Below are 25,775 nucleotides of genomic sequence, written 5' to 3'. Positions count from 1 at the left end.
ATCCCACCTCCGCCTCCACCGCCTCCTCCTTTGAATATTCCGCCTTCAAGAGCTCGGCTGCAGCTTGCAGCTCGGCTCGCTATGCACCAGAAGAATAACCAGCAGACACAGGAGGCCTCATCGGCCACTGTTCATGATGACAACGATGACGACGACGACGACGATAATCTCGAAGATCCATTTGGCGATGGAGAGGCTGAAGAACTGGATGATGACTTAGATGACATGTCAACTAACCTGGGCCGTGGAGCGTGGTGGAGAGGCGTTGTTGAGAGGAGAAGTGGAGGTGGTCTTGAAGATGATGACTCTGATGACGACGAAGAGGAATTTGGAGATTTTGCCATGGCAGAAGAAGAGAAGGGCGGAGAGGGACAAGATGAAGACAATGTGGTGTTGAAGCCTCTCGCCGTACACCCGCCTAGAGAAAGTAGTAGAGGCTTAAGCGGCTTGTGGCCTTTTGGCTCTCGAGCCGAGAAGGACAAGGACGAGCCAAAGGGTGATGCTGATGCACGAGCGGCGGAAGAGAGGGACGAGGAGCCTGAGAAGAGGGCGGTGGAAGTCAAAGAGGCCCAGCGGAGAACCAGCATTGAAGATGATGACGACGATGACGAGGCTGGGGACGGAATACGGAGCTGATGTCAAGGACTAGATCTATATAGATAAACTTTGGGGACAGGTTATATGTATGAGTTTGTTCGAGCATGAGAGAGACTGAAATGGATAATACGAGTATACGCCAGTGTATGAATTTGAGATGAATGGGATGGAATCTGGGTGGAATAGGAAAGGAAATAGGGGTGGGATGGCTTGCGTGTATGTGCGTGTGTGCAGGGTTTGATATACGATTGGTTCTAAGGATGTGTGTATTATTATTATGTCTGTTGCGGCTGGCTGAGGCAGAGATGTAGATGGAATATGTTTTTGGGTTTAAAATCTTGAGACGACATTGAAGTTTGTTCTTTTCTGTTTTTGATACGTATAATTTGTGGTAATGCTGACTCGATAAATGCAGCTTGACTCCATATCAGAGCACACGAGCAAGCCCCATAACGCTACAAGACTTTTATTGGCCAACAACGCGAGCGAAGTGGACACTTTGGGCGAGGTCATATTGTATTACCTACTACATATCTTGCTTTCGTCATCTTCGGGCTTCTGCAGTTAGCGAGAATATGATACAGCCTGTTCAAGTTGCTATGATATGGGAGAAACATTTGGTCAATTGGCTTTGAGATGATCAAGAGTATTGGATATGCGGTGCTTTTGGCGCTGTATGTGGGGGTTTATTTACGGGTAAGTTACTGGTGATGCTGCTGGAGTTTGTTGCTGATGGGGAGTTTCGGAAAGGTGTTGTATTGGAGGAGACAGCCGGTAATACGAGGGACAAGAGGTGCTGGTGAGAGTTGATGGTGATGATGATACAATGAAGAAGATTTCGAGGCTAGAACGCTGCTTGTTCCTCGGAAGACAAAGATAAACCAAACATGGCATAAAGTCTATTTATTATTCTTCCATCTCTTTCTGCTTGTCTATCTATGTATTCACCACCCCGTCGATCCTCCGTCAACCCGCAAGTCCGCCCCAGTAACATACGAGCTCGCATCCGCCAGCAGAAACACCACGGCGCCGCGATACTCTTCCGGCCCAGAAATCCTCTTGAGCATCGCCTCCTGCTCCCACACCGCGGTCCACTCCTTGTGGGCGAGGACGTCTCGCGTCATTGGCGTGTGTATGACGCCGGGGCTGATGGAGTTGACGCGGATGGCGGGAGATTCTGATGATGGCGAGGAGCCCCATTCGCCAGCGAGGGAGCGGGTGAGTTGGTGGACGCCGGCTTTGGAGGCGGAGTAGATGGCTGTGGGAGTGGCCTGTGGCGATGTTAAATGTTTGGTCTTTTGGCTCTCGTCTCTCTCTCTCTCTCTCTTGATATTGGTCGAGACAAGTTGTAAACAAAAGAGCAAAGACAATTCAGCTCAACTCAAAACTCACTTTGTTGGTAATGTACCCGCTCATGCTCGCCACAAACACAAAACTCGCTCCCTCCCCTCCATTCCTCCCCTCCACAAATTGCTTCCTCACCACCTTGGCCGCCGCCTGCGCCACGTACAAGCTCCCCGCCAGATTCACATCCAGCGTCCACTTAGTCTCACGCTCCGGATAGTCGACCGAGTCGCCCACAGTGCCCACGCCAGCGCAGTTGACCAGGCCGCGCAGAGGGAAGGGGACTTGCGCAGCGGCTGTTTCGAAGACGGCTGTGGCTTGGGACGGGGAGGTGATGTCGCAGGCGTGGTATGTGAGGTTTCGGGAGAGTGATTTGGCGAGGGTCTGGAGAGGTTCTGGAGGTGTTTGTTGTTTAGTTTATTTCTTGTTGTTGCTAGCTAACAAAGTTTGAATTGGTTGTGTTTGTGTTATATTCACCCCATGTAGCTGCTGGTGGAATCTCATCGCGGTCAATGCCGATGACATCGCCGCCGGATTCGAGGATTGCTCTTGTAAGCTGGGAACCGAGGCCGCCGGTTGCGCCGGTGACTGTGTGAATTTTTATGCTATGTTAGGATATGATAGGATTGAGTTGATGGACAAACAAGACAAAAAAAAAAAAAAAAAAAGACTTGCCAATGATGGTTCTTTCTCTCAAGGAAAAGAGATTTGGGGTGCTCGTGTTGAGAAATGTCTTGTCGGTGACTGTTTCCTTGGAACCCATGATGGCGTGTGAATAGGCTGACTGATATGAGTTTTGGGAAAGGAGTAGAACGGGTAGATGGTATTCAATAATGATATTTCTTTTCAATTTTTTTCAAAACTGTCAATTCCCAGGTTATTTATTATACTTTTCAATGCTTCAATACTTTCGTCTTTTTTGTCTGCCATCAAGCCCCACGCTTCACGATGTCTTCAACTCTTTACGTGCGTTGCAGTTTTTAGTGTAAGTGGACTCATCCGCACCCACACGTCAATTAGCGGCGGCCCCATATGCCGCTCGCCCGCCTCGTGTGTTTGATTCATCTCGTGGAAAAAGGAAAAGCCGGCATCAGGCAGCAGTTATAAACGAGCAGATGATCGGTGCGATCGTGAGAATTCTGGAGGGTCTAGACCATTGTTGTTGTTGTTAGTTTTCGCTTCTCTTTTACCGTTTATCAGTTTTGTCTGACGTGTGTTTTTGCTTAGCAATTTCGAAGAATTCTGGAGATGGAAATGCTTGTTTAGTTGATGGTAATTGAGAATTATTAAGCAGTGGTTGTAACAATGAATCAGCAATTGAGTTTGGTTGTGGAGGCCGATTTATATACTTGCAGAAACCAGTATGGCTTGTCCTCCACAGCTGCAAAATATCAACAACATGTGTTATAAGCACCTATTGAGTATCTACATGTTAACCTATTATAATAATAGTAGTAGAGAAAGAGAACAAACATTAGCTATAACTGGTTCGCTTACAGTAAAAAAAAAATATATTACCGTATACTCACAATCTGTTCAACCAGAATTACTACACACCAATCAGTAACAAATAGCTTTAGTAATTATTCATATCCAGTATCTTACATACTACATACATTCCATATTAAATCAATATAGTTTATTTAAACTACTAAACAGCTTTACAAGCAGCAAGCTATCCGAAATCGTCCACCAGCCACCGTGGAAGAAAAAAAAAATCCTGGCGGAACGGCGGCCCGCGGGCGTCCAGTCACGCGGGGCCCAAGTCGTATCCAGTCTTTTTACGATTTTAATTTATTTCCTAATGTCTTTGTGGTTACTACAAGCACAGATGCGGCAGGCGAGCCGAAGGCGGGGGGGAGAACTAGTATAGAGCGTGACGACAGCAAGAGGTATTTGCTAAAGTGGATTTTCAGGTTTAACCGGGCGGTGGATAATCAAATGGATTCTGTAAAGGAAATCGAGGCGCGGCGAAGTCGGAGTGAGTGAGTTCACGATGTAGATTCCAGAGTAGAGGATTCGTATTAAAACGATTCTAGTCAGTAGATGCATAACAAATGAGCATATATATAAGGCATTTGCTCTTCTGTCCAGCCGCTGCGATTACATCTCCATTCAGCCACGCTCCTCATCCACGGTATAGAAGTCATTCTAATAAACCCCAAAAACACTCACAAACGTCGTTATAAACACACACACACACACACACACACACGTCTAGCACACAGAACATAATCATGGCTCGCACCATGCTTCATCGCCTCGAAGACCTCTGCAACGTCGACGTCGACGATGCCGACACGGCACTCATCAAGAGCATCCCCTTTACACCTCACAACCGTACGTCTCGCGCTCCCATCTTGGAATCCTAGGAGAAAAAAACAAAGGAGCTAACAGCCCTCCGTCATCTTCGCTTTAAATGTAAAAAAGAAACCTCCAACCAGGCCATCATCACAAATGCACTTCTTGCCGACCAAGCTCTTCTAAAAGACCTCGTTCGCCAATACGGCTCTCAAGGCTGGGAGCGAGTCTACGACCAAGCCGTATGAAAAAAAAAACCCCTCCCGTTTCTCAGTCCCTCATGCAAAAAGTCCAGCCAACTTACGCCTTCATCGTCATCATCAAGGCCGTCGATCTCACAGCCCGCAACGTCCCCTTCCTCTCTGGCCGCGTCCTCATCCAGACGTCCCTCCGCCACATCTCCTCCTCCGCCGCCACCATCGCCCACGCCCGCACCCTCGCCAGCCTCTACGCCAACGCCGGCGTCTCGCGCGACCGCTTCGCCATCAAGCTGCCCTTCTCAGGGGCTGCTGCCGCCGCCGCGCGCGTCCTTAACGCAGAGGGCATCCGGACGCTGGCCACGAGCGTCTTTTCGCTGGAGCAGGGCATTGCGGCGAGTCAGAGCGGATGTCTCTTCGTCAGCCCCTATTATAATGGTGAGTTGGAGCTGTGTTTGGATCAGCCGAGGCTTCACAACTCATGTGAAAAAGCTTCTCATAAGTCATGGGAGAAGCTAACAACGTTTTGAAATAGAAATCGCGGCACACTTGGATGCATCTCTTCGCCCAACTTGCGAAGATCCCGCTCTAGAGGTATGCAGACATCATGTTATTCCTCAGCTGTTATCAAATCAAACACGGCAAGAAAAGGAAATCGAGAAAGCGCTGTTAACCGCCAAAGCAGCACCCCATGTCTCCTCGCATCATCCACATCCTCGAAGCCTTTGCCAAAGCATACCGCGAAACCGGTAAAGAGCAGCCCATCATGGTCATCGCAAGGTATGTATACACATTACATCGCGGTCTCCCGTAAAACAAATCTCCCCTTCCCACACTGTACAAAGAAAGCATCAAGATTAAAACATCACATTGAACACATCAGCCACTTCACCCCCGGCGAAATCATGGCCATGGCCGAGCTCGGCTGCCCGCACGTCACCGTCCCTCCGCACCTCATCAAGACGCTGCTCGAAACCCCCGATACCCTCCCCCTGCCTACGATGAAGAAGGCCAAGCTCAGCTACGCCGAATTCGCCACGGCGCAGCGGCTCACGAAGCTATCCACCATCGACCCTCTTGCTGGCCCTGACTGGGATGGCAAGCTGGCGGATATGCAGACCGATTATGTTGCAAACGGCGGCAAGAAGCTGGATGAGGCGCTCAAGAGAGATGCTATTGCGAGCAAAAGGTTGAGAGATGCCGAGGTATTCTTCATTGAGATGGAGAATAAAGCCAAAGATGCCATTGAAAAGGAGATTGCTGCACAAGGATTGTAAATATACACAAAATTCTCCTACCCTCGCTTGGAATCAGCAGATCAAAAACGCAATAACGCGTACTTTAGAATCGTCACATGCTGGAGAATATTGAATAATGCCACATCATATCGCCATTAGTGTCGCTGTCGGTCGCGAAGTCGCAGCTTTCTCGCAACTGAATTAACAATCTCCAGGTCATGTTCGGCGCTTGTTCCGGGTCGTGCCCAAGGCTCAACTACTTTGACGACACTCTGGCGGCATGCGTCAATGTCCGTCACAAGATGCCCCAGATGCGGCGAATTGGCTGCCAGAGCAAGGACTAAGAAACAGTTCAAAGAGCTAGGGCTCGAATCAGTCAATCTAGATCTTCATCTTCATCTCCATCTTCCCACGCCGGGTAATGCCTAAAATCGAGAGCACTCACAACTGCAGTGAGCTATACGCGTATGGCGTCCTGTCCGCGAGCAAATATCCCGCGCCATGGAGAAAAGCTCGACACGCAGCCAAGCATACCTTGGACTGGGACACCACCGTCGGCGGCATTTCCAGCTCGGCCTTGTCAAATTGCGACGAGGTGGCGTGGATGACGAATGGTCTGAATATGCTCTGTTTCGCAGACCAATATCGCAAACGATGTATGCAAGCCTGCTTGTTCTGCGGCGGGCCATCGTACAGGTCTGGTTTGATGTCCACCGGGAGGGCTTCGTACCACCTTTCGAGCTGGAAATTGAGTTCGCTGCACATGCGTAGGAGAGATGCGTCTGGATGTGGAGGGGTTGAAGCTGATTGAGAAGTTGTGAGTGAGTCGAAGGCACGGCCAGCGTATATCGTGAGGCTATCTGTGAAGTAAATGGCATGATGCATGCGGTTGAGAAGAGAGCGGGCTGATATCTCAGCAAGCACGCAGAGATGCTCGAGCTTGGGACTGGTGCCATAGTTGGGGAAAGGCATGCGGTCAACAAGGATGTCGATGCCGCTCCTTGGCTGATGGAACTCTGCAAGAATATCACTGGAATTCCGGCTAGTTAGCTCATAGTTACAATGGCCTATTTATTTCCTTTGCCAAGTAAAGCCGTTTTTTTACCTTTCAACAATAAAGCACACCCAGCTCAGCCGAGTCAACTCCTGAATCTCAGCTTGGCTAGATAAGATATCCTTACACCTACGCTCCCAGTCAGCCATCAGCCATCACACACAGCTAAATCATAAGATGCAAAACAAGATGATAGTTTACCGAATCAAAAGCTGCTGTATGCTTGTCGCAGCCATGTGTATCAGCCTCCACGCTGTCAACGGCTGCACCACGTACGTGAAATACAGCGCACACAAAATCAGCCCCTGCGACAGCAGAATGTTACCGCTAAACGATACTGTCCACGCTGGCACCAGGATGCGGAGTGCCCTTTGCATGCAGACATCGCCCGTGTTCTCGCTCTGCTTCCGATCGATGGGGTCAGACGCAGTAGCCCCCAGACCAAAGATGGCCAGGAACACGCCGGAACGGATATCGGAGCCGAGGCCTTCTCTCATGACTACTTCGTAGCTAGCGAGGAGATCATCGCGGTCAAAGATGGGGTGAAAAGCGTGAACCATTGCAAGAAAGCTACTGAGGTAATCATCCGCAACCGTCCTGTCAACGCGCTTTTCTTCGCCGTGCAGGCCAGGTGCCGCCATAAAGTCCAGCGCCGTAGACCGATTCCTATCGTCTTCTACCCGGAAGAAGAAATCTTCAGGATAGTCGCCAACCAAAGGGCGCATCTGGGGCAGCCTCAGTAGGCTGCTGGTACTCGTCTGATGCCCCAGCGGTATCGTGATTGGCGGCACATCATCAGCGTCCACACCTTGTCGCGACGTGTCTCCCCCTTCATGCGTAGTAAGGGTCCAGGTGGAATGGGGCATCGAGGCCTCGTTTGAAGGTGAAGAGAGTCCCCCGTCGTTTTCGCTGCTCTCAGCGCGCCGGCGAAAGAAGTCTGGCAGTGGAGGCGACATCATGAATGCGGATGAATTTCTGCGCTGCCGCTGTTGATGCTGTGCCTTCTCGTGCTGCAATGCTTTCAACGCCTCGGCGTGCTCTCCAAGCAGCTTCTCAATGCTTTCCAGTCGCTGGAGCATCACGTCTGACGCCGCAGAGTTGGCGTCATGATGATACTCATTCCGGTTCAGCTGATTGATTGCAGGAATATTCCTATCTCCACTGTTAGTCAAAAGCAGCACACATCGTGTTCTCAGGAGATATACAGATGGCTTCTTCTGCCTGCTCTATGGCGAGACATTGCGGCTTCATCACGGCTTCATCCCACGTACCTTGGAGGAGCGACTTCAGTGTACACGCAGTCAAATCCCTTTTCTTGACACGGCGTGCACCGCGGAGACAAGCCGTCGCAGCGTCTTTTCCTATACTTGATGTTTCAGCCAAAAAGAAAGGCAAAAAAGAAGAAAGAAGAAAAAAGAAAGGAAAGAAAAGAAAAGGAAAGAAAAGACAATCGAAGCGAAGCCATCGTGAAGCTGTTTGCGCAATGCTTACCGCTGTCGACAGTGCTTGCAGGCAACCATGACTCTTGATTTGCCGGGATTCATAGTCAACGGCAGTCTTTGAATCAATAGCCTCAACCTCAGTTTCTTGTTCCTTGAATGGTATCAAAGCCAAAAGTCGACGTGGCCCGTTGTCCCGCAGCCTGTTGAAGTAGCGAGACTCGAGAGTTGCAAGCCGGCCAATTGAATGGAGTGGCACCGGGCAACCGTATGACTAAGCAATCTTATGCACAACAGGATGAGCATGCCCAATACCTATTAGACGACACAACATGCGCTTCACGCAAAAGACTATACAAAAACTGCCAGCACTGAGCTGTTGAATAGACTCTTTTTTCCATTTCTAATGTATTGGCCGTCTCCATATAGCTAAAACTAACCAAAATGTCCCCCATCCGTACGTGGCCATTTCTAGCGCCTTCCGGTTCGCATTTATACAAATCTCTAAACGCCGCGTTTTCCCTAAACAAGGGTAGGCCGTTGCTCTTTATTTCGGTCATATCGTTCCTATCAGATCAACAACATAGGGTATAACTCGTCCCGGTTTCCTTCCCAAAGGCAGCAGATCAAACAAAGCATAAAAACAAAAGTGTAGGTAATAAAAAGAAAAGAGACCAAATATGCTCATATAGCAGTTCCTGCCAGACTGATGCCCTTCCATAACTCCACAATGAAATAACTCCAGCGCCGAGTGGTGTTTAAGCTTAACACTCAGACCAAGATAGATGGAAAGATTAAAAAAAACAAGGGCCATAAGAAAATTAAGGAGAGGAGCAAACAAAAATCGACACCGCAACTATTAGTCAAAGGTGCCAATGCGCGGCCCAAAGTACTCTCCCGGCTTAAGGTGCTTCAGAGTGCATGCCCTGCCCTCGCAGCCCATGTCGGATGCCATGTTGCCCCACCAGTTGAATTTGGTGTCGGTGTATTGTAAGGCAAAGAAGATGATGATGCCAGAAATTGCAATGCCGCAAGACCAAGCCGCCGAAAGAACAAAGTTGTACTAGACAGAAACAGTTAGTGTTATAATTGAATAAAGGGCCCCCATGGAGAGCCCAGAAATTGTGGAGGGGACACATACCTTGGACCAAAAAGATACGAAGCGGGTTTTAAGATAGACCCAGGAAATCCACGCAATGGGAACAGACGGCCAGACATACGACATGTTGTACGGCGCCCAAACAATACCGCCGTACATGATGGCCACCGGGTGAATTTGTCGAGTCCAAGTCCACTGGGGAAACTTTTTCGCGAGCGCCCAGAAGAAGACGACGACGACGATGCCCAGGGGGAATCCAACCAGAATCTCGGTGTACTGGCCGTTCTGGCCAAAGACCTTTTGCGGCCCGACGGTTCCCCACAGAACGGATGCGGTGAAAAAAGTGTTGACGCCTGGGCAGGTGAGCTTGAACTGGGCATCGGGAGTGCAAACGCCAGTGATGCTCTTCATTTGGAAGTTGAGAACGCCGGTGCAAATGATGGTGCTGATAAAGGTGGCGATGATCTGGGCGATGAAGGTCTGACGGGGCGGGATCTTGACGTAGTGGGCGAGCTTGAGATCGTTGCAGAACCAAACGGCGTGCGCGCAGGTAACATAGCCAAATGACTTGAAATAATTCATAGCCAGTGCATTGCCATCAACAAAGGAGCCGCCAATGAATTCGGCCAGCACATTGAGGGTGACTTCGATGCCCGTCATGGCCTTGATGATGCCCACGGGAATTACAAAGACGATGCAGAGCGCCAGGCCATAGAAGACGACTCCAGGAGAAGTGTTGGTATCCCACCCGGCGATACCGGCGATACCCAAAGCAATGGCGATTAGGAGACAGATCAGATACCACCATTCCGGAACTTCGGGGTACGCCTTCATCAGCCGGTTATGGACGTCAAGGACCCTCTCGTCCTTGATCGGGTTCTTCTTGCGGAAGCTGGCGAAGAGAGACTTGAAGCCCATGACAATCTCGTGACGGTGGTAGAGCACAGCGTATGTCAAGGTTGACGTGTAGATGCCGAAAAAGAACATGTAGATGACAACGTTGCCGGCACTCAGGAACGGTGGCGAATATTCCTTGTACTCGGCAGCGTGGAACAGGCCTCGATCGTCAACGGCCCGGCTGATGTTGTAGAGCTTGCCAAAGTGATCGTATACGCGATTGCTGTTGATGGGGAGGTAGCCGGTATCGTAGACGTTACTGTACCAGAAGGCGAGGACCACCCAGAAGGAGATGAAGACGCCAAAGAAGCGGTTGAGCGTGCTGTAGAAAGGGACCATAAGGGGGTCGGCTGAGTCCCAAAGTAAAACGTTCCAGTCAAAGGTCGGGAATGGGTTAACGCCGAGGCCATGGTTGATGCCGGTGATGACATTCAGCTCGCGGTTGTGAGGGGCAATCCATGACATCCAGTTGAACCTGGACAGGGCCGTGAAGATGTAATTGGGGAACCAAAACCATACGAACATGGCGCCGAACATGATGTAGAAGAACTTGATACGAGACACCTTCCATTTCTTTCCAAAGGGACCCTCTACGGGAGCATTGGTTTCGTTATGGAAGGCCTTGTTGAGGGCAATGGTGACAAGAGAGGCCGGCCACACGCAGTACGAGGGATAGACCAAGAATCGTCGGCAGATGCCCGCCATGCCGTAGCCAATAAAGTTGGTGGCCAGGGCAATAAGTAGTTGGTACGCGACGTGGGACGCATAAGGCTGGTTGAAATACTGGGGCAGATACTGCACCCAGATGATGTTGTTGGTGTAGGGCGTGTTGTAAGCCACGTTTGCCATGATGGTAATGAGCATGTGTTCCTTTTTCGAAAAGGGCCCTGGGTTAAGGGAGTGATATGTGCCAAAGAGGGTGAAGCCGACATCTGGTAGCCAATTCTCGCAGGCCTTGCCCACTGGATAGGACAGCAGCTGGGCGACGTTGGCCATGACCCGGATGGCGGGCTGGCGAATATCGAACAGCTGGTTGATGAAGGCCAGCAGACAGCTGAACGCTAGACCAATGGCCCAGCTGCGGATAGTTGAGCACGGTGTGGTGATGTCGTCCTTGTTGCTAACGACAGCGCGGACCTCTGCATATGGACTGTTGCTGGTGACGAGAGCGGCTTCCAGCTTCATCTCTTGGATCAAATGCTGATGCTTTTCGGGGTTGGAAAATACGGATTCATTCTCGAGAAAGGCCTTGATCTTGTGTATAATGACGGAGGGGAAGTTGTGATCTTTTTCGTGGACGCGAAAGACTCGGGCCATGATGTCGCGGACCTCTTCGAGCGTATACCGAGAGGCGAGTTCCTGTGCCTCGAGCAAATCATCTTCGGTGACATTGAGGTCGTGCTCGGTGGTGTTTTGCGTGGGGTAGTAATCGCGGTCGTCTTCGTCATAGGAAAAGGGCTCCTGCGAATGGGGGTATGGGCAAAGATGGCCCCAAGAGTCAGCGCCGAGATGCAATGCAATTAAAGATGTCGAAATTGGAGAGGAGGGGAGAAGGCGAAGTGAGTAGTGGAAAGGAAGCATGTTGAGGTGAGAAAAGAGGCAGAGATGGAGCAGGAAGTCCTTGGCCCATCGCCCGCTTCTTTTCTTATTCTTTCTCCCTTGCTTTCCTGTGCGTCTTCCAGTTCCCCAAAACTCGACAATGGCCGCACGGCTACTTTGCGCAACGGTTGCCTGTGACTTGAAGGTGGGATTTGGATTGTTCTCGCTATGGCTTCCTTACCGAAATGACATCCTTGATGGTATCGTCGACGACGGACGGGCGAGACGAATTGGCCGAGGGCATCTCAGCCACCCCACTCGCGGGAACGGCCTTTTCGTCGTCGGCCATGGCCAGTGCTTGTTGCGAGATCTGGCGGATTGGCGAGAACTGGGGGAGAGCGAGATTGACAGGTCGAAAAAGGCCGTCGGAGAGCGCTCTCTCTCTCTCTCTCTCGCACACACACACACACACTTCCCGCGCTCTCTCTCTCGTCTCTGATCGCTGGTCGCCGGTCTCTCGAATTCGCAGGCAAAGGAGCGTTGGAGGGCCAGCGAGGCCAGCGGACGGCACGAGGGGCGAAGAAGCACGAAGAAGCGCCAACTCGAGGGCCAGGGCTGGGCTGCAACGAGGTTGGAGAGAAGCGGCGGGAGGGTAGAAAAGGGCAAGAAGAGATCGGATCCAAAAAGACGCCAAGGGTAGGCCGCTGGACGCAGGGACGGGATGGCGGCTTTGGGGATGCTGGGGGGTTCTTTAGGCCCCGATTCAGTGATCAGAGGTGCTCTGCGGCGGCCGCGGACTCGCTGTCGGGGCTTTTTTAGGGACTTTCCAGGGCTATCGCGGTCGGCCAGCGGCTATCGTTCGTCCACCAAGCGGGTCCGTGCAGTGGCTGGCGGAGGAGAGCGAGAAAAAGGTACAAGGCGCATGTGGTGCAAGGCGGGAGATGCCAGGTACTCCGCAGGTAGCGGCGACCGCCGCCAACTGCAATACGGGTGCTTGGTGCGTGGGAGATTCCCGCCGTCGCTGGCGGAGGCGAGCAGCGCTCGGAACGAGGTTAGCAGCGCTTGGCGCAAGCGTTCTAGACGTCGCGGTACTTGGACGGTACCTTCTTCTGGGGCCGAAACGCCAGGTGGGTGTGGTAGCGACGAAGCAATAGCGGCAATGCCAAGAGCCTCTTAATTGCCGGACAGAGACCCAGCCTGAGATCCATATGCTCCATACCTAGTACAAGTATGCTATTCTGCTGCTGTAGCAGCTTGACTGCGCCTCAATGCGACAGTAACAGGTACGTTTGCACCATCTGCAGCCGGCACGCCAAGCAGGGACCTGCTCGAAGCATCGCAAGAGTCTCTTGGCAGCTAATTTTGGGATGTTATATAAGACCGGGGGTTTATACCAGTCTGGTGCCATGCGTTATTGATCTCTACAATCACTGCCAGGCGGCTCTGATATATTGACAGCAGCTGTTCCCAGTATTGCCCCTGCTTAGTACCTCTCGCTACACTTAGGACCCCCAGCAGCATCTACATGCACCTACAGGCACCAAAGCGGTAAGAGCCTCTACAGCCGTTTCAAAACTCTGCCGTGCCGATTCCATCTCCATTCTCCATCTGCCAACACAAGACAATTTTCCAAAGCTCCGTTTCATCAGGTGGGAAGAGGCCCAAGTTGCGCGGATAGCCTGTGCCGGGCTGGGCGCAGATTGTGCATAGCAGCTCCAGCATCTGCGAGTCGCAAGAATTTCGGCGTTGGGCTCCGAGCTCTCTCGACTCTTTTTCTCTTTTTTCTCTCTTCCTTTTTTGCTTCCTCGTCTCATCAGCGGCAAAATCGGCTCTTGGGGCCCCCATCTCTTAGTGGCGGGATCGCCAGCCGTGTCTCTCTTTCAAACGACCAGCTCTCCACCGGCTAGCAAGGCATCAGAGGCGTTGCATCACTTGACTCTGCTGTCTCAAAGAGCATTGCTACAGTGCTACTACATACTAGCAGTCCTATCAAGGTACCGGGTGCAAAAATGTGCATGTATCCATGTTTATTCCATCTAGCAGCAGCATCTTGTCAAGCATCACAGTCATCGTTTGTACGAGCAACAGGCCATCATCCAAGCTCCAATCCCCAGGCCTCGATATTGCGGAGCAAGCACACACAACTATTTCTGCGGCTGCCATCAAGTACGACTGCCGACCACTAGCACGGGTACAGTATGCATTCTCTCTCAAATACCGCCATTGCAGCAACGCTTCTAGCGGCTCGTTTGGAAGCCTCTCTCCGTATTTCTGCTCGTGATGGACGCGCTAGGAGCTGCTACTCGGCTCACGGCAATCAGGAAGCAAGGCTCGTGGTCCTGGTCCCACCAGATGGCTGGCGATCGGCTTGGACGGCACGCGAGGACAGCGCAAGAGCCAGCAATCATCCATCAGTCGACAGCTCGTGAATAACAATAACGGCCAACGATGTTCGCATTTGTCGTGAGCGGCTGAAAGTGACACGAAGATACTTGGTAGATGCGGCTGTTTCAGCTCCATGGAAGACGGCATTGCTGATTTTCTTGTCTTGCCTCAGGCCGCCCGTGCATCTCTCGTATCCCCGTCTCCCCAAGTTACGCTACACCAGCCACAGACCACATCGTGCTATCGCCAATCGCTGGCATCGAGCAGAACGAACTTGTAAAGCAGGAAGTCGGAAATCCGAGCCTAGCCAAGCGTGAAAAAAAAACCATCTGTTAGCGGTCCCGAGCAGCTACCGCAGCCATCTCTGGCACTCGGCAGTGACGGCGCAAGCGCGGGCCCATGGGATCGGATTGGCGTGAGGAAGCGACTGTGCTGCTGCCATCAACGGTCCATCAACTGTCCCCGGCCGTGGTTACGCTCGTGCGGGACTCGGCATCGTAGCGCCACCTCCATTCCTGCCACTCTCACGGGGCATGCGCTCGAGCGTCCCATCATTGTGCATTCATTCTTCTCTGCCTGAGACAGTCACCGCCTCGTCCAACTGTCGGCGCAGTCTCTCTCATACCAGGCACAAAGCCTGCCATTCACATGAAAAGCGTTGCGGCTTGGTACTTGATACAGAGACTCGCCACGTTCTGTGCCGCCATGGCGCAATAGGCCGGCTCTTTTCGTCCTACCCCAAAGGGCCAACGAGAGTGACACAAACGCAAAAAGAGAGCTAACCCCAGCTTCTCGGCTCCGTTCTTCCGTCTTGGCATTTCTTCCTGCTGACGCGTTCGCAAAGTGCCACAGCGCTCTTGGTTCTCAGCCATAAAAGCTCTTATCACTAGCAGCTGCATCCAAGCCAGCCAACGTGGCGCCAAAAGCCGTTTTATATCCAAACAGGGGAAATGGCTGTGCAAACACCAGTTGGAAACAAGACGAGTATAAAGACGGTAGGAGCCGCAAACGCTTGGAATGGCGGTCGAACTTGGTCGTGGCGATCAAGAGTTGCAGCACTCCCTCCATTAGCAGACCAGACTGCGGTTAAGCGGTATGCAGTATGCAGTATGCAGTATCATTAATACCGGTGATCCAAACTGGACGCTCACTACAGCCTCACCACAATTGAAGACTGTGTATATTTTTAATTACATCATTGAAGCATGAATTACTCCTGAGCATGCTACGAGATACCTCATACTTTCAACTGGTCGTTGCGTAAACCTGCAGTCTACATGAGATATTGTTCGTCTCAACAGAAAAGCCCGTCACTTTCTTAAGTAATCTGGACAACTTGTTTTAGTTAAAAGATAAGCAACTCAGTCATTATACGCTCGGTATTAGGAGAGAGTGGGCGTGGTGTGTGTGGGCATTGACTCCCGAACTTGCGTGTTTCTCGTAACACTACCTTTGTATGCATGAGTCCCGTCTTAAAAATTCGTATTTTATTTCTTCCTCTCTATCATAAGCTTTTTACCAGTGGCAATCACTGCATCCCCGCTTGCTGATCGAGTCGTGTTCTACCGTCATTCATGATGATCAGGAATGAAGCCAGGCTATAGATTTCGTTTCATATTCGACGCCTTAGTTCGACATCCGTTTCAGTGATAAGTTCACAATAACCAACAGCAAACTCCAAAAGGAGATTCCAAGCAAATCGTCAGAAGCAATGGACAGACTCTCGATAAACATATGAATATGAGATACTTTCGGCTCCCAAATCTAATCTGCGACGAATGCGTGCGGCAAGACAACAACTATTTGAATGACTGGACACGTAATAACGAAGATACACAGGTCGAAGAGATCATGAGTAGCAATTTTACACCAACAGTAACTGAGATTGTCGTATGCCGTTGATTGAAAGCCCGATAGTCAGTATATATGTGGCAATATCGGTAAGATCTATACTGCCATCTATACTGCCTTTATAGCAAAATGGCCGCAGACAATCCAAGAACTGACCTTTTTTTTTTTTCTCCTTTCTCTTTCGCAGGCCAATTTCATCAATTTGCAATACCCCATACGGTCTTATTTTACCGAAAACTCAAAAAACGGATTGGTCAGATATTTTGTTATGAGCTTGGTATACAAGTGACGGTTATTGCCTTGCCATACAAGATAGAGAGCCGAAATTTACCAACTAGGAGAATTCGCAGATCATCCAGATACTATCGGTATATAGGTCGTGGTACACCCAACGACATCTAAGCAATGTATATCGTTGATTCATTTTCACGTTGGGCATGTAACGTAAAGCAGATTCTTGAGATGTATTATCTACCCAGGGAATAATGTTTGTTTCTACCTTGAATACGATAGCCATAGACCATGACGAGTTTCGATGTCCCAGAGCCAGGAATAGGAGGGGCTCTCCTAGTTCGGGTAATTGTTGTTGGGTTCATAGCCACATTTTTCAGGCAGTTCCTATATTCTTTGCTTGTACTTTGCAGAAATAGTTTTGTGACAATGTATCCTCTACTATATCATGAACTTGTGCCTCGTGCTGCCGCAGTCCGCAGTCAGAGTACGGCTCCAGCGAGGATGGCATGCAAGTAATAACCATGTTGCCCAGAGCTGTAGCTGGCCGTCATTTGGGGACGCAAGAAGAGGAGAGGAGAGAAAGAAAACAATGGTTGTTCAAAGCAAAGCTTCTTTTCATTCTTAACCTTTTTTTACTCTAGTAGAGATAATATAGACACATTCTCTGCCATTAACCTCCCTTTCTAACGTTTAGACTTGTCTAGGATATAATCCGATAGAGCAGCTTGTAGGTTTCATCTAGGTCCTCAGCTCCAGATATATCCTCTAATTAAAGCATTTACATGCAGCCTATCTACAGCAGCTACTCCATCACCAACAACCTGGACCTTGCTTTTTGCTGAGAAGGGTCTCAGTTCCATATACAACCAGATCAAAAGCTCGACCGCTTCCACAAAGCACTCAACTTCCGCTTCACCTAGTATAAGAACAGCTCGATGATATGCCAATTGAATCACATCTTAATTTTGTTCTAGCCTCAAATTCTTCCATCGCCAGTGTCGACCAAGTTCACGCCAAGAAGGTTATTGATGATTCGCTATCAACGGCTGTGCATATCTACTCTACTCCAAGAGATTTCGTCAACCGACGGCGACTGCTGATTTTTGATGAGTCTGGCAATAAAAGAGCTTGGTTTACACTATTGGAAATGTAGTTACAAACCAGATCTCTCTACTTTGGTAGAAGGCTGTCGGCGGAATGCCCCGGAGATACTCAGCTTCTGGTCGACAAAATCCTTCCAACCGTGTTACGATGTATGTTACAATGCTTACCTAGCATTTCACAATTGGGGCTAAGGCTTTGCCATCTAGAGAGGTGTTCAATACCATCGCTCGCATATCCGACATCGTTTCTTTACTCCTTGGAGCGCTTTTTACCATTTTCGACTCCTCTTTAAGCGATACCGAGAACGATGTTTATAACAATGTTTATATAGTTTTCTTCTGGTAATTGGGATAGAAGTAGACAGTAGCTTTCTTGACTCCTTCTAATTAATTTTATTTTCTAGGTGTACATTTTGTGTCCTTATTTAGTCGAAGCAGAGTCACGTTGCGTCTCGTGCGCTGAAAAGCGTAGTGCAGGGGATTCCAGCAATGAGACAAAGGTCTTCCTCTCTCTTGTATAGTCACAATTTTTAAACGCTAGGTGGCGTTTCTCGATAGATTCTTTCACGTGTGGTGATGTTGAACCATGTCTGTATATTATGCGAGCGAGTGCTCAGTGGTGGTGCAGCGCACAAGTCATGCCCTATGACTAGGCATGAATCAACTAGACTGATGTGATATTTTATAAAAGATTAGATATCGTATGCTATCAATTGCTTCTCAGCTGCTATAAAATCCTTGCTTCTGAATATTATATTTTGTTCATGTTAAACCAACTTTTGTCAAAGTGCCAGTTGAGCATGCTCCAAATGTGTGTATGACAAATATACTGACATCTTTTTTGTAATAAACTAGCTTTTCTCATGCATATTCAGTCATCTTATTGTACTCTTTGTAAAACTTGACAAACTCAGACAGGACTAGTTTTGTAGCTCGTCTCTTTAACTCTTTCATGCAAGCAACCAACTTAACACATGTAGCAGCATCAAAGGGATGAAGAGAAATGATTAAGAAACCTTGTAAAGAACTGAAAGAAAAAAAATTTCTAAACCGAAACATTTGTTTGCTTCTTGAACAGGCCGCTTTCTACTATTACCAAGAGCGGCATTAAGTTAATTGGGTGTATGGAGGGACTACAATGCCACAACATGTCGCATATATATTACATGTTACATACCTAATTAGTTATATACGTATATAACCTAATTTCAACGATAAAGATAATGAGTCTCATCCGCCCGAGTATTTATATGAAGTTCATATTGGTTTTTCGCCAGGGACGTACTCTTGTAGAATTACGTTGAAAGTCAACCAAAAAGAAATAAAACTACTAATTGTGTACTCTGAACAACCATTAGGCATTCTATTTTGTCTCCTTTGTAATGAATAGTTGCTCTAGAATTAGGTTCGTTTCAGCAAAAGCAGAAGCACCCCCAAATCCTTGAGATAACTCAATACCAACCCTGATTACATCGCAAATAGAACATCTTTTATAGGCCCACTTCTTTTAACCTGAATTTAAGTCCCCGCATTCTCTCAAGATCCAGTAATATGGAGTTAAATTAATTTACCAGATTAAAGGCCACAGATTGCTTTCTGACCCATATATAATTGGCCAAAATGGTAGCTCTTTTTTACTGCAATACACTGTGAAGCCGACAGAAAGGTTTCTCAGTTGGAGAGTATATCAGAGTTGTAATCATATAGAGGCTAGTCACAGAGCAGTGATACTTTGGCGGGTGAATATGACTCGAAACATTGTACGTCAAAAGAGTGAAATTCATAAATAAAATCAGCAAGCATGCGAAGATTAACCTCTATTTATCTTTGAGAATGGTAACATGAATCCAAATCGTGTATAATAAGATATAAGCCAGTAATGATAAGCATTATGGCCATTGCCAACATCTGGTGAATATAGCTCGTTCAAACCCCATTAAATATAGAGAGCCAACGTCGAGATTCAAGAGTATTCGCGATACCGCATCATAAAAACAATAAGAGAATGTAGAATACCAGTATAAGTAGCTCATTATCGACCAATAGTCTCTTTTACGTGACACAAATAGAACTCTTCAAAATGAAGGTGCAGAACTGCTAAAGGCATTGTGTGTTGCTCGCGAAATACGAAGTACAACCAACAGAGTATGACAAAGCATCTACAAATCTTACGCGTGCAGGTTTCTTATTGGACATACGCACAAATTCATTTTCACGCGTTCAAACCTCCGCACCTGGCATATCGATTACTGATACACACATTCACCTAGCCCATCCAACAAGAAACAGCCCACGGAGGAAATGGGCAGGCGTTAGGACACCGGCCGGCAAACAATCGGAAAGTAAACTAACAGGCTATCCGTCACGCAGTGTATTTATAATTTAACCTTCGGTGATTAGATGGCTCCGTGTCGGTGTATTGATATTACGCTGACTACGTTTTAGGCATTTTGAGAGAAAATCAAGGGGGAAACACCAACAGTTGAAGATGGTTTAGTCGGGAATTGTTGCCGTGAAAAGAAAAGAAAGAGAGGGTAATTAGCCCACCCAGCTCCATGCAGATAGACCTGCAGATGCACGAACTTGGACAAGGTTTTCATGCAAAGCATGCAACACTACTGCTCTCTACGGGAGTTACATTATCTTATCCTCGAGCGTATCCCTATTCGTTGTCTATACGATCCTTCTGTCAGTGGCCCTTGACACAACAGCCATGGTCTCAACTGCTTTGGGAAAGATGATGCCTACTCATGGGGGGGTTAGAGTAGGATTCAACCGGCAACACATTGCGCGATAAGTAAACACCGAGACATTTGCTCGACCAAGGCCCGAGAGAGAGAGAAGGAAGCAAAGCCTAGCATGTCATTTCTTTCACCCAGGTCACCGAAATCGTCCAACTAGCATTACAAGGAGTTAGATTCGGGGTAGTGAGCAGGGTAAACAAAGGATAACCTCGTGGTGTCCTTTCTTCTCCCACTCCTGTCTCCCACTCTCTCCCACATAGCGGATAATTACACGTCACACCACCAATACTTATTGTCTTGGACACGCCCTCCCGTCTCCTTCCCGCCTCGTCTACTCCATACTTTGTACCTTTTGTAAGACCTCGATGTCTTTTTTACGAGTTCATTTATCGAAGAGCAGCTTGTCAGACGCCTATCGATCCATCCCGTCGAGAGAGGCACTTACACAAACACGAAATGTCATTCCAAAACGCCCCCTCTTCGCTCTTCTCCGTCCCAAACACACACTCTTAACAATCACTCAGTAATAGCGTCCGCTCCTGCCCAAAACCAGGTTAGGGTGATTGCATTCCCATTCTCGAAATGCCCATTACACACATACACACACAGACACACACACACGTACAGTAGAGAAGAGGTTTGTGCCAACTACGGGAATGCTACACAAATACGCAACGGGCCACCCCCTCTCCACCAAAAACTAACCCGCAGCACGCCCTGCGGTCGAGTTGGAGATGGTCAGCATCAAAAGAGAGTAGTCTAAAAAGCGCGGGCTACGAAAACACGATTTACGTATGCACCGTTGGAGACGACGGCGTATGGAGACTTTTGCAAAACGCCATCTCGGGGGCTTCGACCAGATCGGTCCATCGCTCCGGGCTGGGCTTGTTCACTCGGCCGAATCAGCCCCGGAAAAATCCGTCATGGTGCATGGCAGGCCAGAAAGCAAGCAATGGGCTTGTTTTAGTTTGAGTAGCGAAGAAGGACGGGACACTAAAAATGAAACAAAGAGGAGTAAATTGCCCAGGCATGTTGCTACACATAGGGGGGGTTGCAGAGCACAGCCTTGTCGCCTCGCCATGACGTGTCACAGGACAATGGTTCGCCGACGTTTCAGCCCTATCCAGCTTCTTTGTGATTAATTATTTTATTTCAATTAATCGTTTTCTTTTTTTTTTTATAAAAAATCCGCAGCAAGAGTGGAGGACGTCGGCTTGCGGAACCCAGACGGGAAACAGAAGCCGAGAATCTTTGTTTACACTGTGTCTCAAAAGAGAAACTGCAACTCCGCCTAAAGGAGCTCTCTGTAGCTGGGGCAAGCCAACGGCTCGCTGAATCAGGAAACTATACGGATGACTATACACGTTGCAGAAATCTTGTTATAAAAAGGGAAAACATAACGGTGGGTTCCATGATGAGATGGCGTGATGCTTCAACGTGCTTGTTTACCACTTGCGGACGCTTCGGATGCCCATTTGCTGTTTATGGCAATTTTAGGCGTGGTCTCCTCATGTGTTTGTTTGTATGTCATCAGGCTTCTAGAAGACTTCTCGACCCACGACGGGTAGCTTACTGTACAGTACTTAATTGAGAGTACAACAGACGGCAGTACTGAGCTAATGGCTTATACGTTGTTGCGGAGGGTGAGAGAAGAGAGGGTGGTGTCTCTTTTTGCCACTTGTCAGCAAAACGTCCCGGGTTCCTCTCTTTCCGCCATGCTTTCCGCTTTTGGGCCTTTGTCTAGCTATTGCCTACGTAATGTTGCTTTCTAATCACAGAGTATGGTACGAGCTGGATGGAGTGAGATGAGAAGTACTGGGTATCAGGCTGACTTGATGCTGCCCCGGGCTCCCAGATAATCCGACTTACATGTAGTCAGCGCACATGTATGCCCAACAAGGAGTAGGATGTATTCCATGTCCGACTCCGGAGTTTATCAATGGCCGCTATTAGTAGCTGGAAGGATTCTTGTCCTGCATATTAAACGAATCCATCCGTTTACACCGAAGACAGTCAAACTCGAGTCAGCAGCCAAAGGAGCTGTACTAAGCAGCTGTAGTAAGCAGTGCGGGCAGCTGAGTCACCCCCATATCCGGCATTACGGCAGAGATCCGCGGGTATAATACGGCAGTGCCTTGTCTCGGGAATAGAATATATGTACTGTAATGTGCTCGTTGATTCCTAATGATCTTTGGGTGGCCGTTCGGGAGCAACAGCAACACCATAAGCTGAGTATAGCAAAGCCTGAAATGCGACGGTAGCCTTCTGTAGAGCAAATATATGGGCGGAACCTCGTACGGGCGCTCCATTGGCCTCTCGTAGTAGTCGTAACGGTAGTTGCCGATGCTGAGGGCGTGTTGAACTACAATAGGCATATGTATAATTATTAATGCCTTATAAGCTACTAATATGCAGCGTATACTTGCCTAAAAAGGAAAACGCATGAGCCAGGGCACCAGCGCCCTTTACAAGATGCAGTAGTGCTCCATGCTCTGTAGGACACACATAGCAGGAGGTAGCAATGGCATGACTAGCAGTGGTGCTAATTAGCAAGGCTTCCGAGAGCCCCAAAGGACCCAAAAAGCGGCCAAAAAGGGACGCGGCATGGAGGTGGCGGCAGCTCTTGGGCCTCAAAAAGTTTACGAAGCCCAGACCCCCAGATATGGATGACGGTGTACAAATAAGGCAGCTAGCAAGCAGACTGAGAGACAGAATTAGACCATGCCTAAAGGGCTGGGGCCAAGAAAAGCTTCCCATGTCACTGCGTCATCGAATGGCAATCTGGCTGTTGCTTTCATCCCGCGTTTTCGTTCAGAGAACGAGGTGCTCAAACGGCGGACTTTATTTTCAGGAGGCGTGCCAGAAAAGAACAACGTGCAATCTGGAAGCAGAAATTGACGGCCGCACGCCTTATTGCCTGGTCCGCAAAAGGGCCGTATAGAAAAAAGGCATTACGGCATCGCAAGGAACTCAAAAAAGAACAGACAACTTGCGGTTACTGTAGAAGTGGTATAGGTATACTTGAGGCTGAAGATGGCATTGTCTTGCCACGCAGCCTTGAAACAGGGATCATGCGACTTCCGCATAATAAAAACGAGCATTATTACTCGTCGACTCTGTCTGTGGACAGCACTGCAGTATACGAAATACGAGTGGTCAACACCAACTCATCATTCCCCCCTTGCGGCTGGTGATCTCATGCCCCCCCATTGCCAACAGCCGTTCTCATTCTCGGAGCTGTGTAGCAAATACCCGATACCGATATGCAAGATGCTCTCCCGACTCGGGTCTACAAATCTCTCTCTCTTCAAGTGCCGACGAAGCGTTGGAATATTGAAAAAATTTCTTCGTTCTGCATCCAAACAGGCCTAGCATATATGCAGCTTGCCCTGCAACTCCTTCAGAAAGGGCAAAACATGTCACCTTAAAGGTCCCCCACCTAGCCCAAGCTGACGGGCGTTGGTCCAGCCCTGCAGCTCGCTCGTTGTTTATGAAAAAAAAAAAAAAAAAAACCGCTGCATGCCATGTACAGCAGACCGTTAAGCCAGGGTCATTCGATGAGTGCTGTAGTGCTTACTTTAGCCCAGCGACAGAGCCCGCACGGAAAAAGGCGTGGGAGTTTCTAGCCCTCTTCTCGTTTGCTTCCCTCCCACAAGTAGCGAAAACCTTTTTTCGATGCCAGATTCCCGCGTGGCATGTCATTATCCTGTCGCTGATTCGGGGTCCCGGTGACGCCGTGCCGTCCACACGCCGGATCTCGAACGGCTGCACGCAGCACCGACTTTTGGGCTCCCGATTTTCAGGGCCCCCGGCAACCCCGGCATGGCCTCCGGTTAGTCACAATAAGTTCCGGGACGATGCTGTTGTCGTGGCTGTAATTTCGTTGGATGGAGACTAGAGACAAGAAAGAGGGAAAAAAAGGTTTTCTTAGCCGGAAGAGAATCAGGAGAGAAGCTGCTTGTAGGATGATGCGTTTGTCATATGGGTCGAACATCCAGAGCAACACGCTCGGGGAATCCAAATTGCTGCTGCCTAGCGAGAAAAGGAATGGACAACTCCACGCCCGTTTGATGAATTACGGTGTAGGCATTGTGATGAACGGGCCTTCAGACGGCCGCGTCGTTTATTTTTCGGCGCATCTAGAACGATGTGATTGTCTTCCGGCGTCCAGCACCATCGTCTCGGACTCATCATAATCTGACGAGGAAAATGTATCTTTCCGTGCACGGATCTTTTGATCATGGAGGCTTTTCTCCGCCGCACTGAGTAAGTGCAAGTGGCATATTGCGTGATGCTTCCAACAAGGTCCACTTGACGGAATATCAGTCATCATTTCGACCTTTGAAGCAACTCTGTAGACAGTGCATGGGGCAATAGTGATGATGTAGGGTACACGCATACCTAGCAAGAAGCCTCTCTGCAGGCTGTATGTAGTTGGCGGTCTCTGTTTGTATACATCCTCTCTTACGAGCAGTATGTATTACCTACTACTGCCGAAGACTTAGCATCCTACAGACGCTTTTTTCTTATTCTGCCCGCCCTAACATGCTGTTTCCTCATTTGTTTTGGGTTACAAGATGCTAATTTGCCGGTAGGATTCATGCGGGTCATGACCAACACTCATGTGGTAGCCGCATGAGCAAATCCACGTGTCTCACAGCCTCCTCCTCCTCATCCTCCTTCTGCTCTTCCTCTTTGGCGGTGTCATTTCCGACCGAAAGGCGGCCCAAGGGAGATGCATTTGATCTTTTACCGAAAATGAAATGAGAATGAGAGATAAAAACTGGATGATGAGAGACACTGTCTGTCTCGAGTCCATATTCCGGGGGAGTAGATATAAAGTTTCTCCCCCCTTTCTCACGACGGATATCGCGGTCCGGGGCGCGGGAGAGAGTCATGGCAGAGACATGGACAATCCACAGCAAAAATGGAGAGGGCTTTTTGGCAGCACCACCGTAACCAGCGAGCCAGCACCGAAGCATGCCCTCTTGCCCAGGGGGGGGGGGGGGGGTTCGTTGAATGACGGCTTTTTTCTTCAGCTCTAAGCTCGTTGGGCACCTGTTTGTAGACGGAGAACGCATTGACGATGGCATCTTAGCTGCACTTTGGTGAGCTGTAAGGATGCCAAGCCCTGTCACTGCTGCTGGATTTACCCCTCAGCGTCCCAAAATCTCTTGCCCAGTCTCCCCATTGAGCAATAAGTTGAGGGGCTCCCCCCTCTGTCCTCCCCTTGTCCTCTCTCGGATTCCCCTAAACGGGAAGAGTTCTGGAAGCTTTCTGGAAATGTTCGATGAGGGGGGCGTGTAGATGGTGGAGGCCGCGGGTCCCATCAGCTAAGTCCAGCGATTGGAGCAGAAGCCCGGGATTTCTGGCGGTTGTTACGGAGTCTGCGCAGACATGTCCGAGCAGGTAGAGGCCTTGCTTGGCATGCAGGAAGAGATACTTTGGGACAGCATGCACACGCCCCCCTTTCGGATCACGCTGAGATCTTTGCGCAACAAGGCAATGCCCCGTCTCGACGGTACAAGGCGAATCCGTCGTGCCGCAAGTCGGCGCGTTTTCTCGCTAGCAAGGAGCTGGGAGCCCCGGTCAGTTCGAGGCACGCACTTGTAGATTCTTGTATACTGTAGATGCGTCGAATTCCTCTCTCCCTGCCCAAAAAGGGGCGCTACTTAAGCCCGTGCCGATTATGACGGCCAACTGCTCCATGACTCGAGCCACTGGGTCCATTATCGAACAGCACAGACAAAGCT

The 25,775-nt window shown here is 49.3% G+C and overlaps 7 protein-coding genes across 8 annotated transcripts; 3 read left to right on the top strand and 4 right to left on the bottom strand.

The window, feature by feature from the left end:
* Positions 1-81: 81 nt before the first annotated feature.
* TrAFT101_010673 (uncharacterized protein) lies at positions 82-636 on the top strand (the record flags this gene model as incomplete). Its single annotated transcript, XM_024910348.2, has 1 exon — positions 82-636. One exon carries the CDS (start codon positions 82-84, stop codon positions 634-636), a length of 555 nt encoding a protein of 184 aa, XP_024755500.2.
* A 905-nt stretch (positions 637-1,541) lies between these two features.
* TrAFT101_010672 (uncharacterized protein) lies at positions 1,542-2,871 on the bottom strand (the record flags this gene model as incomplete). The annotated part of the gene is made up of 4 exons (XM_066129035.1): positions 1,542-1,868; positions 1,990-2,336; positions 2,419-2,529; positions 2,850-2,871. The coding sequence occupies 4 exons, from the start codon at positions 2,869-2,871 to the stop codon at positions 1,542-1,544; spliced, it is 807 nt and encodes a 268-aa protein (XP_065985165.1).
* Positions 2,872-4,178: 1,307 nt separating this feature from the next.
* TrAFT101_010671 (uncharacterized protein) lies at positions 4,179-5,716 on the top strand (the record flags this gene model as incomplete). The annotated part of the gene is made up of 6 exons (XM_024910347.2): positions 4,179-4,281; positions 4,372-4,484; positions 4,568-4,877; positions 4,975-5,033; positions 5,125-5,219; positions 5,323-5,716. The coding sequence occupies 6 exons, from the start codon at positions 4,179-4,181 to the stop codon at positions 5,714-5,716; spliced, it is 1,074 nt and encodes a 357-aa protein (XP_024755498.2).
* TrAFT101_010670 (uncharacterized protein) lies at positions 5,488-8,361 on the bottom strand. 2 transcript variants are annotated; one of them, XM_066129034.1, is made up of 6 exons: positions 8,223-8,361; positions 7,937-8,092; positions 6,933-7,883; positions 6,783-6,860; positions 6,123-6,707; positions 5,488-6,037 (listed from the first exon to the last, which is right to left on the bottom strand). In XM_066129034.1, the coding sequence occupies exons 2-6, from the start codon at positions 7,969-7,971 to the stop codon at positions 5,833-5,835; spliced, it is 1,854 nt and encodes a 617-aa protein (XP_065985164.1). In that variant the 5' UTR covers positions 7,972-8,092; positions 8,223-8,361; the 3' UTR covers positions 5,488-5,832. The 2 variants fall into 2 exon arrangements, with proteins under 2 accessions (XP_065985164.1, XP_065985163.1); XM_066129033.1 differs by having other exon boundaries at positions 5,488-6,707; positions 8,003-8,092.
* Positions 8,362-8,534: 173 nt separating this feature from the next.
* TrAFT101_010669 (uncharacterized protein) lies at positions 8,535-12,451 on the bottom strand. Its single transcript, XM_024902849.2, has 3 exons — positions 11,947-12,451; positions 9,312-11,627; positions 8,535-9,233 (listed from the first exon to the last, which is right to left on the bottom strand). Exons 1-3 carry the CDS (start codon positions 12,052-12,054, stop codon positions 9,030-9,032), a joined length of 2,628 nt encoding a protein of 875 aa, XP_024755496.1. The 5' UTR covers positions 12,055-12,451; the 3' UTR covers positions 8,535-9,029.
* Positions 12,452-17,372: 4,921 nt separating this feature from the next.
* On the top strand, positions 17,373-17,624 carry TrAFT101_010668 (uncharacterized protein; the record flags this gene model as incomplete). The annotated part of the gene is made up of 2 exons (XM_066129032.1): positions 17,373-17,428; positions 17,486-17,624. The coding sequence occupies 2 exons, from the start codon at positions 17,373-17,375 to the stop codon at positions 17,622-17,624; spliced, it is 195 nt and encodes a 64-aa protein (XP_065985162.1).
* A 5,599-nt stretch (positions 17,625-23,223) lies between these two features.
* On the bottom strand, positions 23,224-25,004 carry TrAFT101_010667 (uncharacterized protein; the record flags this gene model as incomplete). Its single annotated transcript, XM_024911106.2, has 2 exons — positions 23,224-24,332; positions 24,424-25,004. The coding sequence occupies one exon, from the start codon at positions 25,002-25,004 to the stop codon at positions 24,630-24,632; it is 375 nt and encodes a 124-aa protein (XP_024755495.1). The 3' UTR covers positions 23,224-24,332; positions 24,424-24,629.
* Between the last annotated feature and the right edge of the window lie 771 nt (positions 25,005-25,775).

This window comes from Trichoderma asperellum, chromosome 6 (genome assembly GCF_020647865.1).
Source record: "Trichoderma asperellum chromosome 6, complete sequence".
Classification (NCBI taxonomy): Eukaryota; Fungi; Ascomycota; class Sordariomycetes; order Hypocreales; family Hypocreaceae; genus Trichoderma; species Trichoderma asperellum.
This window is presented reverse-complemented; position numbering and strand designations above follow the sequence as displayed.

What these genes read in the sequence shown, in the direction of transcription:
- TrAFT101_010670 (XM_066129034.1), bottom strand. Translation starts at nt 7,971, where the DNA reads ATGTCTCGCCATAGAGCAGGCAGAAGAAGCCATCT. An exon ending in GCAGGCAGAAGAAGCCATCT is followed by an intron (nt 7,884 to 7,936) that starts GTATATCTCCTG and finishes CAGTGGAGATAG; the next exon opens with GAATATTCCTGCAATCAATC. An exon ending in GTGTGCTTTATTGTTGAAAG is followed by an intron (nt 6,708 to 6,782) that starts GTAAAAAAACGG and finishes CCGGAATTCCAG; the next exon opens with TGATATTCTTGCAGAGTTCC.
- TrAFT101_010669 (XM_024902849.2), bottom strand. Translation starts at nt 12,054, where the DNA reads ATGGCCGACGACGAAAAGGCCGTTCCCGCGAGTGGGGTGGCTGAGATG. An exon ending in CCATCAAGGATGTCATTTCG is followed by an intron (nt 11,628 to 11,946) that starts GTAAGGAAGCCA and finishes CCCCATTCGCAG; the next exon opens with GAGCCCTTTTCCTATGACGA. An exon ending in TCGTATCTTTTTGGTCCAAG is followed by an intron (nt 9,234 to 9,311) that starts GTATGTGTCCCC and finishes GTTTCTGTCTAG; the next exon opens with TACAACTTTGTTCTTTCGGC.